Genomic DNA, 16,877 nt, shown 5'->3' with positions numbered 1-16,877 from the left:
CTTAGGTTGTTTCCATATCTTGGCTATTGTGAGTAATGCTGCAAAGAACATGGGACGCGGATATCTCTTCAAGATCCTGTGTCATTTCCTTTGAAGTGGAATTGCTGGACCATATGGTAATTCTATTTTTAATTTTATGAATTTGAATCAGAATAGTAGGGTACTCTCTACTATTTTGAATAGTAGGGTACTCTTTAGAGAGCCCTTCACTATGTACTCTATTCTGATTATTTTCTTCCACAGTATCATATCTGTTCACCTCTTAGCGAGTATCAGGCAATCTATCATCATTGTATTTGTTGATCTTTGCTTACTTTTTCCTGTTTGCCACACTAAATTGCAAACTCCATGACAGTAGGCATATTGCCTGTCTAGTTCGCCATTGTATTTTATAAAAGATACCACAGTACCTAGTACAGAATAGGTACCAAATAAATATTATGTAAATAGAAGAACTAATTGTTTTTTTGACTCCACAATGCTAATCTAGTCTGCTTTATAATTTCTACCCAATAAGAATTTTAGCCAACCTGCTCTCCTTCTCATCCCCATCAGCCATGCTTACTGTTGCACTTTTGTTCTTGTACTTCCTTTTGCTTAGAATGGGCCTCTCTTCTCCACCAGTCTGAACCTTCTCCATAATTCAGAACCTTAACACCTCTCTTAAAATTAAAGTGTCTCACATACTCTGACTCACACTGAGCTTTTCCCACTCTAACCATCCAAATACTTCCTACCTATGGTGTTTATTTTTACCTCTACATTTTTAACTGTTATTATTTTTTAATGTTAACCTTTTAGACGCATTCATCTTTTTTAAACCATGAAATTAGAATAGTTGAGGGCTAAGATTATGTTCTTTTTCTGCTTTATATCTCCTTCCCCCTTTATTTGGTTTACCTTCATCTCCATCCTGCCCCCACCCCCTTCTCGGTCTCTCTTTCTCTCTGTCACATACATGCATACACATGTTTCACCATTGTATCAAATAGTAGACACTTAGCCATTGAAATTTAATCACTGAAAAATTGCTAAGGAGGTTTTGTGAAATCCTTAGGCGGAGAGACTTATATCTGGGGAAGCCTTGGAAAATACATCTTAGAATGTCAGGAAAGAACATAGTGATAGGAACCAAGACTCATTATGTATTGTATTATAATGCTTTGTTACTAAAAGAACTGGGACTGTTCTTGGATTAAGTATAACATTGCTTAATGACTCCCAGACTTACTATTAATATGCTATTCCAAGTATCTTATGTTGAAATGAAAGTAACATGTGGGCATAGTTTGTCATACATTGTATGTCTAATGATTTTAAAAAGACATAAATTAACTTAAGAAAGACTTGTATTTCAATATTCGGCTTACAACTGCAATTGTATATATTTGCCAAAGCTGGATTTAAATTTCAAACTCCATTCCACTGAACATGAATGTCAAGAATTATTTAGTTGATTGAATATGGAATATAGAATTATTCACATGTAAGATATACAACTTGCTATTTTACTGTTATTGATATCAGCTCTGGAATATCTTTTTCTGGGAAACAAATTTCGGTTTGCCTTGAATTCTGTAAGAATGTACAATATTCAGTTTTCTTATGTCAATCTCATAAAATATGTTTAATATTTAATACTAATAGTTGCAGAGAAAAGCACACGTTCTTTCTCATAATCCATTTGGGTTGACTAGAAATTATTAGAAGAGGAAAAATTTATTATTTTTTATGATTGTTTAAGTACATTTCAACTAATTGCTGTGGTATTATATTCCGTAATTTGTCACCCTGAACATCTATTGCAAGCCATCCTCTTTCTTGCCTGCTCTATTGTAGAAGCTGAAAGCCAAATACTCAGTTTTCCTAATCACTTTCTAAGCAGGATTGACCATGAGATGCAGTTCTGGCCAATGAGCTAAAGTAGAAGTCTTCTAAGAAGGACCTTCTCTTCTAAATAAAAAGACAAAGTTCTATTAAAGAGATTTAAGTGTCTTGCTTGCAGCAGTCAACTTGTGACATGAGGTACAAGCATCTTGATAAATATCTACAAGCTAAGGATGAGGGGGGCAGATAGATGAAATAGAGGTAAAAGGGGTCAAATATTTGGTGACGGCAGGAAATCTAACTTTGGGTGGTGAATACACAATGCAGTATACATATGACATACTGTTTAATTGTATACTTGAAACTTATTTGACTTTATTAAGCAATGTCACCCCAATAATTTTTAATGGGAAAAAAAAAAAAAGAAATGCTTCAGGTCCCTAATGACATCAGTGACACACCACACCAGCACAGGACTGCCAACTGCAGGACTTCTTATTGTATGAAACAAATAAATTCCTTGGAACTTAAACCACTGTGTCTGGTGTAAATTTTCTGCTATTTGCAACTGAACACATTCTTAACTGATACAATTAGGTTCAAATTTAAACTGGATTATAGAGAGACTGTATTTAATAATTTCAAATCAATAAACATTTAGGGAACATTTATTAGTTTTATCTTAAAAACCTAAAAAGTTTATGTTCCTTTTTGAAATTAATAACAATGACCCTATTCTCACTAGTGATGCTTGGTTATAGTATAAACAGCTCATAGAATAGGATGTATTGGCAAATACTTACAGAAAAGAATGAACAATTTATATAATACTTCTAGCTCTCGACCAATGGTTGTAATTTCTCAATTTCCCATTTTGCTGAGCAATTTGAGAACAGAGAGACACAGCATTTTTATACATTTTTGAAAATGTCTACAATTTATTAATGTCTAACATTCAAGTAACACTTTTACTTATTCTTTCAGTAGGTAATGTTGCTTATGCTTCTTTGCTACGGACAAGCCATGAAAACTCACCACCTTATTATGCCATCTCACAAATCTGTTAATTTTCTTTCTAAAATCAATAAATATCTCTCATTTCACAGAAAAGCTCTACCAACAGCACAGTGATAATACTGTTTGATATTACACAAGCCAAATATATCATGTTGCATTTATTTTTTCCTCTGAAAATTGAAATCATTGCCAAAACAAATAAGTAAAACATGTTTATGATGGTAAAACCTCGTTTTCCACATATGTGATTTAAAGTATTAATGGCTAGCACTATATTAATGGCTCTATAATCCCAATAAGGGGTTTTATTTGAAGTATGTTTTCAATGACTATATCTATATAGTCTGTAGTTTAATTTCTATTAAATTAAATTTTTTTCCCAACTGCGTATATTTTAATGGCTAATAATTGTCATTATTTCTCAGGTTATTTCTAAGAGATGCCAAGTCAGTACTCAAATGACTTTCTGTTTTATAAATTAATTATTTTTGTCTAGGTAATACTTGTGTTTGATACACAATTTAAAAGTTACAAAAGGATATAAAGTGAAAAATGGGTCTCCACCTTTTCCTCCCCAGACACACAGCTCCCCTTCTTGAGGCAACCATTATTTCCAGTTCCTTGTGTAATATTACTCAAAATTATTTTAAATTTACTGTTTCATCTAATGTACACTTAAACAATTATAAATACAAAAATGTTTTACAGTTGAGATTATTGCATTGCTAAACTAACTTGCAAAACTAAATTTTTCTCTCATGTTCTGAAAGCACTATGCTGATTATAGGAAACCCTGTTAAATATTAGCATGGAGATGATACACATGCCACGCATAGTAAAAGTTTTAAGATCACCACTGAATAAATATTAGTTAAGCAAAATAACAGAGGTGTTCTTATTATTCAAATTTTCTAAATGTACATAAAGGAAATAATAAAAAAGAGGCCTAACATCAAATCATAAAGACTTGATTAATAAAAATTTAAAGGCCAACGCTGTTTTCATTTTATGCAATGCTCAAACAAGAACTAGGGGTCTCTATCTTATAAATCTGGTGAGATTATTATGCTCATCATTGGTAGACGAAGGTGTGATTCGTAAGAAGTTTTAATAGGCATTTATTGATACATATTTGATTCCATTCTCACTTATGAATGTTTGAGAAATAGGAAGGATTAACCAGAAAACAATCTCTCACCCCCTCACACACTTTTAGTAACTTCTTGTTTAAAGATTACAAAAAGTGTGTTCTGAATTTTAGTCAATAATGATCAAGAACAATGTCAAAGAGCAGATCAATTCTTAACATATTTTGAGGGGATCAGAAAGAAATTAGTATAATGAGATAACTCAGCAATCTATTTGTAGTTTACTAATCAAATGCAGTCTGTTTTAGATTTTTGTTCTTATTATAAATGCAATTTATGTCCATCATAGAAGTTTTGGAAAAAACAGAAAAAGCAAAAGAAGAAAAACAGAATTATATAAAATCATACCACCCAGAGATAACCAATAACATTTTTTGTATATCCTTTTATCTTGTTAAGCATTTACATACGTATATAAACACGTATGATCATACTATACATAATATGTTCAATAACCTATTTTTTATTCGCTGTATCATAAACATGTTTTCATATAATTATTGTTCTAAAAGTTCTTTCCAACTTTCAGCTATTATAAACAGTACAGTGTTTTAAATTCTTATAAGTAAATTCTTGCTATATCTACATATATTTCCATGATATAAATTACTAGATCACAGGGAATACAGTTTTCATGCCTCCTATCATAAATAGGCAATATTTTTTTATTATTAAAAAATAGTAATTTTCTCATTTTAATATGCATGTCTTTGAGTTTAAAGATATTAACTCTTTATCATATGATTATTAGGAGACATGAGTTCTTTTTTTCTAATTTTAATAGCCAAATTTCAGCAGCCATCCTAGGTATGAGACTTTTCAGAATTTCATTATTCAACAAATATTTCTGAGCACCTACTCAGTGTTTCTATGTAGGAGGGATTCTAACTATTTCAAGAAAATCAAAGAGCATTCTAAACTGATATACATTTCCTATGAACTTAGTTGATAACTTTGGGCTAATGTCTAATGCTATTCTAAGCTGGCTCTCCTAGCACCTCTCCTGTGTGGTACCTTTGGGCCACGGTGCCAAATGTAATATGAATAATAGCTATAATCATGCGCTCACTTTACTAGCAATATCTAGAATAGTTTCCAGCCACTGATGAATTCTTGAAAGTTATGCAAGTTTTAGGAAGATAATGAATAAAGTAGTAAGACCGATTTTGTCTGACCTAGTCCTATTTTAAACAAAAGAGATATTTATATATGCATCACTTAAACCTCTCAAAAAAATGAGGTTTTCTTTCCCCTTTACAGATAGAAAACATAAATCACAACCAGTTAAAGTTACTCTTTCAAGGCAATGGAAACCCAAATACAAACAGGATAGAAGAAAAGATTAACCATAGATGATATGGAAGCTTTAAAAATTTGATTATTCAGAAGAACTAAATAAAGCAAGTATAATACTTGAATATCATCGTATATGATCTAATCAATTTGAAAAACATGATCAATATCCTATAATTTCTTAGGGTATGGAATTATGTGGTATATTTTATTTCTCAGCAATAGTTTAAAATATGCTAAAAATGAATAATTCCACAAAAACTAACACTCCTTTCTCAATGATTGGATGTCAGGATTACCTTCTAAGGTAAATATAACTTACTTGAAGTCATGCTTAAAATTTTTTGAGAGATTTAAAAAACTTGCATCACATGACCTTATATTTGAAAATATAAGGTCATGTGATTAAACTCTCATTTCTTCTTTCCTATTAAGTTTCTGAATCCAGTGACAGTGAAATTCTTCATGATAATCTAACCTTTTATTAATTGTGTAGAAACAGTCAGTATAACTTGCTTATTTCTAAAGCCTCAGCCTTCACACACACAAATGGCGGAATGGCATAATCTAAAGCTGTGGGAACAGAAAAATAGAGAACTTCTAGACAATGTGTCTGGGAAGGAGATGAGAAGCTGTAAACAACAGGAAAGAATATCACTAACCCCTTCAAACACAAGCTCTTAGAGAATGCTCCTGTCACAAAATCACCGGTTTCTCCACTAAAAGTGAAAGTAGGGGAATAGAGGTATAGTACATTCTAACTTAACAGAATTTTAGCCTCAAAATAGCCCAAAATGTTTTGAGGCTGCTGACTGATTACCATCAACTCAGATGACCTCTCCAATTCAAGCCATACTCTGTGGTTTGCCAAGTGTATCTTGGTGAAGTTTAGAGAATGACCCCAAAGTGCATTATTCTCTAATAAAGCCTCTGAGAATTGAAGCAGTCATTCTATTTCCTGGAACAGACTTTTGCTGTAAGAATCTGAGAGGTAACAGATGACTAAACGGCATCTTGCAGGTGCCAGCAGAACCACAGAGGAGCAATGCTTCTAGACTGTGGGTTATAAATGCAGCCATGTTGCAGGCAGATGTACTCGGGTGACACCAAGAACTTTCGAATGAGAGATGATAATTCGATTTGAATCACTAGCAGTGGACAGTCTCTAAACTGACTCATTAGGCATGAATGGATGGTCTGTCAGAGAATAATGACTTTTAGGACTTCCATTCTCGCTCTAATGCTTGATATTAATGACCTTTCAGGATGGTTGCTATCACTGGAATTTCATCTGCCACAAAAAAAGAAAACCAGTAAATGAATCGGTTTCTGAATGAAGGTAAAAAGTTGTCCCTGAAAAGGAAGCAGAATGACAGTCGTTGGAGAATAAGAACTAATGTGGAACTGAAATATGTACTTAACGGACAAAACTCTCTTATTACCTTTGAATTTAATCTAATGTGTTTTTTTTTTCTTTTGCTGATTTTTCTGAAGACAGTAGTGTCCAGGTGACAGGCTTAGCTTGACTAAAAACTTGAACCCCTTGAATATATTCACCACAAAGGATCCCTCCCCATACAAAAAAATCTGAAATTTGAAATACAACACTTTGAAGTTCACCAGTCTGTTTACGATGCATTAGACTATCAGTTAGAGGTGTGCCTTACTAATCATTCCCTGGACCAAGATTGCTGTATGCCTGTAGTTTATAACACTCTGTGCCAAATGCTGCCATAGAGGACATTATGTTCTAGGTCAGAGGTCAGCAAAATTTGGGGGTAGTAAAGGTCCTGATAGTAAATAGTTTAGGCTTTACAGGGCCAGATAGTTTCTATTACAACTACTCAACTCAGCTGTCATAGCACAAAAGTAGCCATAAACAAATATTTATGGACACTGACATTTGAATTTTGTATAACATGTCATAAATTTTTTTTTAACCATTTATAAATGTAACAATCATATTTAACTCTCAAGCCGTAAAAAACCAGGCAACATGCCAGATTTTTCCCACAGGCTTTAGTTTGCCACCCTCTGGTCTGGGTTATAACAGAGGTACAAACAAAAATTCTTAAAGATGTACAAACAAAATTTCTGTAAGTCTACAGGGATGAGAGGGATCTCATCTAATTGGAAATTTCATGAAGGAGGTGCCATTTGAATTGATTTGAAGAATGAAATTTAAAATTTTTTATATTTTAAAATTTTATTTTTTTACATTTACCATCACTTATTTGATACCCGCATTAAGTTTATTCATAGGAAAATTTTAAATTCAAATAACAACATATGACATTGAACAGATTATCATGTTTTTTATACTGCATTTTTTTTATTATGGTAAGAACACTTAACATAAGACCTACCTTCTTAAAATTTTAAGCGCTCAGTGCAGTATTGTTAGCTACAGGCACAATGTTGTACTGCAGATCTACAGAATTTATCCATCATGTTTATTTGAAACTTACACCTGGTGAACAGCTCCCCATTTGCTTCTCCCTCAGCCGTTGGCATCTACCATTCTACTTTCGGTTTCTGTGAGCTGGGCTATTTTAGATATCTCATGTAAGTGGAATCATACAGCATTTGTCCTTCTGTGATTGGCTTATTACCCATAGCATAATGTCCTCCAGGTTCATCCATGTTGTCAAATCCAAAAGAATTGAAATCAAGATCTCAAATAGATATCCACATTCCCATGTTTGTTGCAGCATTATGCATACTAGCCGGGATACAGAAACAGCTTAAAAGTCTATTGACAAATGAATAGGTTGAAAAAACTTGGCATATACCTACAATGGAATATTATTCATCTCTAAACAAGAAGGGAATCCTACCATATGAAGAATGGGATTTTGGTAGATGGAGTAGACACCCGGACTGGGGCACTTTCAAGTCAAAGGGCTCACTGTTAATGGTTACTCCAGGACAATAGCTGAAAACCCTGGAAGTTCCATAGATTGGGACATATGGTTATCCCAGGAGGAAGAGTTTAAAGGAGCCATGAACAGAGAGCTCTGAGTTCATGGTGTATTCAATGAATGAAAAAGTCCAAGTTGGTTGAAGTACATTGAGAGGAATAGAGGGAGATAAAGCTAGAAAGATAGTCTGGGACTTGAACTAGGATTGAAGTTGTAGGTTCTTAAACATAAAGCTAAAACATTTGGAAATTTTTAAATAAGTGGTGGAGAGGCATTGCAATTTTTTAAACAATAAAGTGATATCAGTGATGTGAAGAATGAATTGGATCAGGCAGAGACTACATGTAGGAGTCCAATTAAGAGAGGCCATGCAATAGTTTGAAGAGAGGATAAGAGAATCTGGACTGAGTCCAGGCAGCAGGAATAGAAAGGAAGGGATGGATGAAAGACTCATAAGATAGTCAAGAGAACTTGTTAATTGAATATAAAAAGTAAGAAAAAGGGAAAGTCAAACAAAGCTCCCAAGACTTTAAGTTGAGGTAACTATAGGCATTCTATATTTGTGGGTCAGATATAGAAGGAAAATGTAAATCTGCAAATGCATATATAATTGGGGATACTATTCTTATTGTAATTTGGAAAAATAAATATAAGGTAGTAATGGTACTTCTGTAGTTTAATTTTTGAAAATACTTTTATGCCAGGAAAGCTGTCTGAATAAAGTTTTGAATAGCTTTCTGATAAATGTGAATGTGAGCAGCTTATTTTGAAAAAGTTAGACTTTGATTTGGAAGGAGGGAGAGGAAAAGGGTTGGGGGCATATTGCTTTGTAACTAAGGTTTCTGTCTTCTTTCTGGGACCCAGTGGGATGCAACCCATTTTTAGCTTGGTACAATGGTTCTTAGTGCTTACTATGAAAGTAAAAATGAATCTACCTGAGGAGAAGGTACAGCAATGACAGGCCTCTGGCTAGAGTAGGATTCAGAATGATTTTCAGCCAGGAGCTGGTATCACTCAGTTACCTCAATAGCTGTCTTGAGGTACTTAAAAATATCCAAATTTAATCCTTGTCTTTAAAAAATAACTAATTTCTTATAGAACACTTAGGATTGTGATAGATTTTTTTTTTTTTTAATGCTCAAAAGAGAGGAATAATCTTAAGGTGCTACAACTTCTAAAAACTGAAATTAAGCTTTTGCTGTGTTCCTGACTCACAAAATGGTGCCCAAGCTACATTTTATATTTTGTACAAATTCAATTTTCTAATAATTTTCTAAGCAGTATTTTTTCCTGGAGGGAATATGTCTTAGAAAAGGAAGAGAAACAGATGAATCAACAGAGAAAATGGCAGGCAGGCAATCGTAATTACCTGAAAGAACACATACACATTTTTAAAGGAAATTTCTAAAATAACAAAGGGAATAAAATAACTACAGGAACAAATTCAGAAATACAAATATTTTATCTAGAAAAACTTTCCTGCTTTTTGAGACTCTTGAATTTTCCATTTATAATTTTCACTTTGTTCAATATTCTTCTGTGTTTAAATAAGATAAAACTAACCAGTCTGGTCCATGGGCATGGTCTGCTATTTCTCTAAAGCAGTGCTCCAGAAAAGCAAAACAGACTTGAATATATTATCCTCCCTGTTCTCAGAAGAGCATCACAAACACCTCCAGGTGTGAATTATTGGGAAATGCTATCCTACTGTGGTTAGAGACTGCTGGAGGAAATGGTTATATGGGCACTCAGTAGTCCCTGGTGCTTCAGTGTGTCCTTGGCACCAAAAAGAAAGAGAAATGGTTGTGTAAAACCCCATATGGAACCAAAACTCCAGTTGATATCCATTCTTCGGTGCCAGTAGCCGGGGAGCCTAGGTTTTACTTTTTTAAAATTTCCTCTTCGGTTCTGCTTCTTTCCTTGTGCTGTCTTCTGAAATTGTTTGTTTCATTCATCTTTCTGTTACCTCTCCCTGTGCTTAATACATAACATTATAAGTATATAACATGTACTAACACTATGTGACATTAGGTCATTATAAATATGCATTACAGTGTTTAGTATACATAATGTAAATATATAAATATAAGCATATTATAGATATATAACCTAGCTAGTGCTTCTGATCACATCCCTCTCCTTCTGTTCTTAGTAGTTATGATTACACACAAGGGCTTTGACAAGGTCTAGATTTCTAATTAAAGCACACTAGTGTTCTAGTTTTTTCTCCTTTAGTTCCTCACCTGTAGGCATCTTACTAGGAATCACACTATTTAATAGCTGCTCTGACAGAATGAGAACCTGATCTTGAGTAGGATGTGTCAGAATGCCCATGAATCAAATATTCTTTTTAGCTCCAAGCAAGTTTTTGCTTTCAATAGTTGTTAACCAAAGAAAACTAGAGGTCTGTTTTCTTCTCTTTTTATTATTAATTATTATTATTATTATTAATCTAAATGAATTTTTAAATTCTTGGGTTGAAATTAGATTTAAACATGATATTTTATGTCTGAATTGGCCATGATTAACTTTCTCTATGAAAGATTCTTTTACTATTGTGAGGTACAGTAATAGGGATATGTATAGAGTTTTAGATACAGCCAATTCGAATCTTTACAGAAAATTATAATCATATTAACATAATTACTAAATGAAAAAGATTGGGCATTGGAGACCTAGATATTTGCCTGCCTCTGTAACTACCTCTCTCTTGGACCTTAAGTAATTTAACTCATCTTACTACCCCTAACAACCTAAGGATATTCTTAGAAAATCCACAGTGAAAGCAGTAAAGGTATAACAGGGCTTTATCAATGGTTAATATTATTATGTCCATTACTATACAATTATTATTCATTACTATTACTACTACCACCACTAAAAATAGTGCATAACTTCAACCTGCCAATGCTGAACAATTAGAGCATATCCATTTGCCCTCAAGAGCAAGTTTTTGCTATGAAAATTCTTGTGTGCAACTTTTAATCTGTCAAATAAGTCTAATTTTTCTTTACTAATAGATTCTTCATTAGGTTTCAAATAGAGAATGGTTGTATTGTTTCAAGACATAGCTTTGACCTTCCAGAACACTTATAAGCTGAACAAGTTATAATATTGGAAATAGGAAATATTTTAGTTGAAAACCTTGAGTATTCCTGCTGGATCAAGGTTTGACTTATGACCCTTAGCAAATCACTGAGTCTCAGCCAAATTTTTGCTAAACCTAATTTGATGATATTAGCTTACAGAATAACTGGGAAAATTACAGTTTCGAGTAATTAGAATAATTGCAACTCTACTTCTCATTGAAAGTTTATATAGTCAATCCTTTAATAATTTTATTCTTAAAATGTGCATACAGAAAGAAAATGGAGGGATGGAAAATGGATGATTTTTAATATATATATTATATATATATATTTTAATACATATATACATACACCATATGTTGGGCAGACATGAAAAAGAAAATCATAAAATCAAATAGCTTAAATTACAATTTCATCATTAAATTACAAAATCATCATTGGATTTTGGTGTACTGTAATCCCTAAAAACATTTTACAAATATAAAACAAGACAGAATACATACTAAGGATGCTAAAGGGAGCTTCTTTAGTTATAAAATTATGACCACTCATTGTGCTGAAGTCTTCGATTACAGAAATATATGTGATCTTCCTTTTGGATATAAAATGCCATATTACCATTATATTTTGTGCAGTAAGCAAGAAGTCATTTTGGACCCCTTTTAATTCTTTATTCTTTTTTGTCTTTAGGAATTGTACAGATGTTCTGTGCTGCATAATCTTCATGCTGTTCATTATTGGCTACATTCTTTTAGGACTTATAGGTGAGTAAATACAGGTGTAGAAGATATTTAATATTTGCTAACAAAATAACTAAGTCAATATCACATTTTTAACATTAATTGTTTATTTCCCAAAAGCTTCTTATTATTGATTGTTGTCTTTTCTGGAGTGAATGTGACTCACTAGGACTCATTGAGTAGCAGATGCAATGAAAAATAAACACAAAGTAATTTATTCTAAGGTGAGTCCAAATAACTTAAATAAATACAATTATAAAGAAAGAAGAAAAAAGCTTATGTTTTTTTATAAATAACTTCTGAAATTCTATTAAGCAGCTAATTATGTTTATGTTACTATTTACTAATAAGGACTAGGGCCTTGGTCAGTTTAGGTAATATACACACTTTTCATAAGAAAATTAAAAAGAAGGAATGATTATTAAGAATTTTACCATATAATTCACTGACATACAAGAAGTCCTGTTGTTTTTGCCTACCAGAAAAAGATATCCTGTTGTTTATTGTTAGGTTAAAGATTTTTCTAAAAGTAAAAATAAGGAGGAAAAATGTAGATATTCTTTATTTGGATTTTTTAAAAAACTACCAAAGGAACTGGTGTGAATATTTTCTGTAAAAAGGTTTTGCAATTGATGTGAATTTATCACATTTTTCTCCAGAGATTTAAGTCCTATTCTTCAGATGATGACCTAGGAAACTTTAATGTATTATTATTAGGGTGGGAGCTATAAAAGTCAGATAATAGCTTCTAGTACCAATAACTAATGCCTGGATTTAATGTGGAACGTATTAGCAGAAAGAAGGCTGTGCCTACCTAGGGAACAATGGAAAATACTTTTCCTTGTTTTCCAGTTGTATCTTCCAAAAAGAAAAATTCTTTGAGAACAGAAATTGAAAGTAATTTTCAAAAGATTATCTCAGTAATACCATGCAAAAACTACTCAGAATTGAAGAATTTTAAAAAGCAAGGCCGAAAGATATGAGGGAAAGAAAAATAAAGGAACATAAATTCACAAAATTAATGTACTCTAAGAGCTTTAGAAAATTCCTTTGGTATTTCTTTGAAGTATTTTAACTGCTGAACATCAATGTAGTTGTAGCACAATATGCAGACTGTAAACTAAATATGATAATAAAACGAATTATTTTTATTAACAGCTAACGGAATTTTAGCTTCTCTAACTTTGGGACACATCTTTCTTGTCTATGTAATTTTTTTTGTTTGCTTTTACTTTTGTCATATAGTTGAAATTTGTTGCATAAGAGAAAGAAAATTTGAAGTCAGGTGGATCTAGGGTTTTCTCATATTGTTTGGTAGACTTGGGCTAGTTTCTTAACTTCAGTTTTCTCATCTGTAAAATATGGAAACACTACCTACTTTGCAAGGCTACCATGAGAAGTAAATAAAATAATATCCAGCCACAGCAATAATGCTACATAATAGCACTAGGCAGTAGTTCGTTTGCTACCATTGTGTAATCTAGTCATTTATTATATTGCTTTTTAAATATAATTTATTATATTGTTTCTATGGCAACCCATAATTCTGGTTATTATAGTTTGAATGCATACGACTTCACAAAAATCTCATAGTATACCCGGAATCTTTTCAGTAGGAGGCCGTATGGCATAATCGAATAAGTCTCTGCTCCATATCTCAGAGCCAATCTTTTATAATCCACAGAGAAATTCCTCTGTTCTTCTATGGAGCTGAGAAAGCCACTGCTACTCCCTCTCCTATTCACACAGTAGGGGGAAGGGTTGGGAGTGCACACCATCATTCCCTCTGAAGCAAGATAAGAAATTTGCCTTTTTTCTTTAAGACCTCCAGATTCAGTTTGTAAATGCCTTAATTCACATAAAGAAATTTGAGGATAAATATTCCTCAGTGCAAAACTGTGTTCAATATTGGATTAATTTAGTGATTTCCCCCCAATTAACCTTGAGGCCACTAATTAAAATGAGTGGCTTACCAAATTAATATATATACTTTCTCCACCCCGGAACTATAAATAGCCTTACTAGCCTGTTTATAAGATAAATTTAACTCTTTAGTCATGTCCAATGTTAGACTAAAAGATGAATGAAGGGAAACCATTGGCAGAGGTTACTAGGAGTATGAAGAATTTTTTTTAAATGAAGGAACATGTACCTTTACCTGAAGAAAGATGATAGATGGTAAGTCACTTTCACTGATGTGTTATAAGTAGTTTGGCATCTTTAGCTATTTTGTTAGATAAAGACCTTCTTAGGCTTATCTTTCGTCCATGTTTTACCATGAAAGAACTATGTTTTTCACAAATTTTGCTGTGGAAAAACTGTTCTTTGCCCTTTATATGGAATATGGCCAGCTAGGATGCAACAAAGGCACTTGACATTTGACTGATGAAAAGCAGAACCTCTATTCAAGTGGGTGAAATGGAGTCTGGGTAGAAGGTAATCAAATCTCCTTGAAAGATCAAACTAACATTTATGATAATAACCCTCTTTTGTCCTACTTCACTGATGGCTGCTATTCAATTATTTCTGCTATCCAGAAAAAAGAAGAGGAATATTTATTATGCAAAATGTTAGCCTTGTGCTAACATTATATATACAATAGTGGTACAATTTTAATATTCAATAATTTTTTTTCTTTTCAAATGGTTTTCCAGTTGACTGAGTTATTTCCTTATTGTATTTACATAGGAAGCACTTGGAATTAGGGTCCAAGGTTTGTTTTTGGTTTTGGTTCTTAATTTTCCTTAGGAATAATCATCCCCATTAGTCAAGACGATAAGTAGTTAACAAGAAAATAAATGAATGCAAACAAGCTGAGAACTCTGTCATCATGCTGTGAAAAACCCAAGCCACATGAAACTATGGATAGGGGTCTTGGTCAACAGGCTTGGCTGAGCTCCCAGAGATAGATAATGTTCACTACCAGCCCCCAGGGGTTTTCAGATGACTGAAGCTCCAGTCAAAGTCTGACCGCATGAGAGGCCCCCAAGAGGCCCAGCTTAGCCATCCTCAAATTTCTGGCTCCCCAAATCCTGAACAAAATAAAATTGTTGTATTAAGCCAGTGTATTGTGTGTGTGTGTGTGTGTGTGTGTGTGTGTGTGTGTGTGTGTGTGTGTGTGTCGGGGGGCGGGGTTGCAACAATAGATAAGCAGAACTAAATTTAGTACCTGGCTTAACAAAAACCTCAACATGGGCACTGGTTTTGAAACCAGGTGCTATTCAGAAGCCCAATGGATTTTGAGGGAACTGTCATGAAAATTTAAAGGAAAGTGAGAAACATAAAATTATGACCACACTGTTGCCAGTGGCAAGTGGGAAATGTACCTAACGAATTGAGTTATCTAGCTAAAAAGATCATCCTTAGGAGAGGAGCCAACTCTCATCTACAGATGGACCTGACTTAGATGATGAGATCCAGACCTTGAGCCCGAGCCTGATGCTTTAATCGGATGAGACTGCTGAGGATCTTGGGAGAGTTTAAGCATATTCGATTCAAAAGGAATGTAAAAAAAATTGTAGTCAGAGGCTAGACTGTGGTAGTTTTAATACATGGCTGCAAATTCTTTGCTATTTCGTCCATCAAGAGGTGGGGTCTGCATCCCCCTTTCCCTTGAATCTGGTGAGCCTTAGGATTGCTTTTTCCAAGAGAGAAGTGAACCAAGCCAAAGCAGACCAGTAAAAGACCTTGACTTGTAGGTAATATGGGAAGAATTAAAGAAAGACCATCATGGGGCAATGCAAAATAGTAGGATGAGGAGGTACCAACTACAGAGAGGAGGAGACTTATATAATTCCGTCTTACATCCTTCCTGGACTGTGGTAGAGAGTAAACGAAACAGTTAAATTAGTAATCAAATGTGGTCAAACTTGACCCCATCATTTCTGGTATTAAAGTCCATGTTTATTGTCTTGGAGTAATAATATAGTCACATGTCTCTTTTCCATTCACTGCTTAGGGAAATCTGGCATATCATTCTTTTCCCTGACCTGAAATGCCCCAAAATGCCAAGGAGGAGGCAGTCTTATTTCCAGTTTCTAGGCAAAGAGGGAGATTTTATAGTCTGCTGGAGCTCTGGCGTTTTAGTCGGTGCTGTTTGGCATTATTTATTAGTTGATTGCTTATCTGGATCTTTCCACTCCTGCAACTGTCTCCTACACTAGCATGCAGGACTATAACCTTTTCAGTCTTCATGCAAAGCCCAGCCGTTGCTCCCTGAAGTGTGACTAGTGTCAGTATGCAGTCCCTACTCTTGGGCCCTACTGTTAAGCCTAGGTACCAGCCTAGTCTCTGCCTTCATTACCAGTTCCCTTTGGGATATTTATATTCCTTTTGGCCTACAGACCTAGTTCAGGGTCAATTTGTTCTATCCTAAATTGAAATCTCAGGGAGAAAAGTTTGAGTTCTTATCCTTTTCTTATCTTAAAACAAATTGGTTTTCCCCATTCTTAGGGTTATGAAAAAGGGATAAACCATATTTTCATAACCAAGAGGTCACTCGGTTCCTCCTTTCAAGGAACAAGGAATTCTAAGATGACTTTTTGATTCTTTCTATACAAAGAAGCAGTGAATAGTTTCTCTTACTAATAAATAAGGGAATCATGTGCTATCCTTTTAGTCTGTTTAGGATCTAAATGAGCCTACCTATCAGATCACAGCTTGAAAACATTGTTTCAGCAAAGCAAAATCATTTCTTCCAATGGAAAAGTAAGAAATTTAAAGAACTCTGGCTCCATTATTTTTAAGATTGTTCCAATAAACTTCATGAAAAAAATTATTATATTTGTAGAGAACCAGTACTCAATGTCCTTTTACATTCTTTATAAATATATAATTGTTTAC

General features: G+C 33.6%; 1 protein-coding gene across 1 annotated transcript in view; it reads left to right on the top strand.

The window, feature by feature from the left end:
• Positions 1 to 16,877, top strand: part of SLC44A5 (solute carrier family 44 member 5) — a 102,144-nt gene that overhangs the window by 33,729 nt on the left and 51,538 nt on the right. The window contains exon 3 of the mRNA XM_011355682.1: positions 11,986 to 12,059. Within this exon, the coding sequence (XP_011353984.1) occupies positions 11,986 to 12,059 (74 nt within the window). The remainder of the gene's footprint in view (positions 1 to 11,985; positions 12,060 to 16,877) is intronic.

This window comes from Pteropus vampyrus, unplaced genomic scaffold, assembly GCF_000151845.1.
Source record: "Pteropus vampyrus isolate Shadow unplaced genomic scaffold, Pvam_2.0 Scaffold22, whole genome shotgun sequence".
Classification (NCBI taxonomy): domain Eukaryota; kingdom Metazoa; phylum Chordata; class Mammalia; order Chiroptera; family Pteropodidae; genus Pteropus; species Pteropus vampyrus.
Note: the sequence above shows the minus strand (reverse complement) of the source record. Positions and strands in the feature narration are given on the sequence as shown.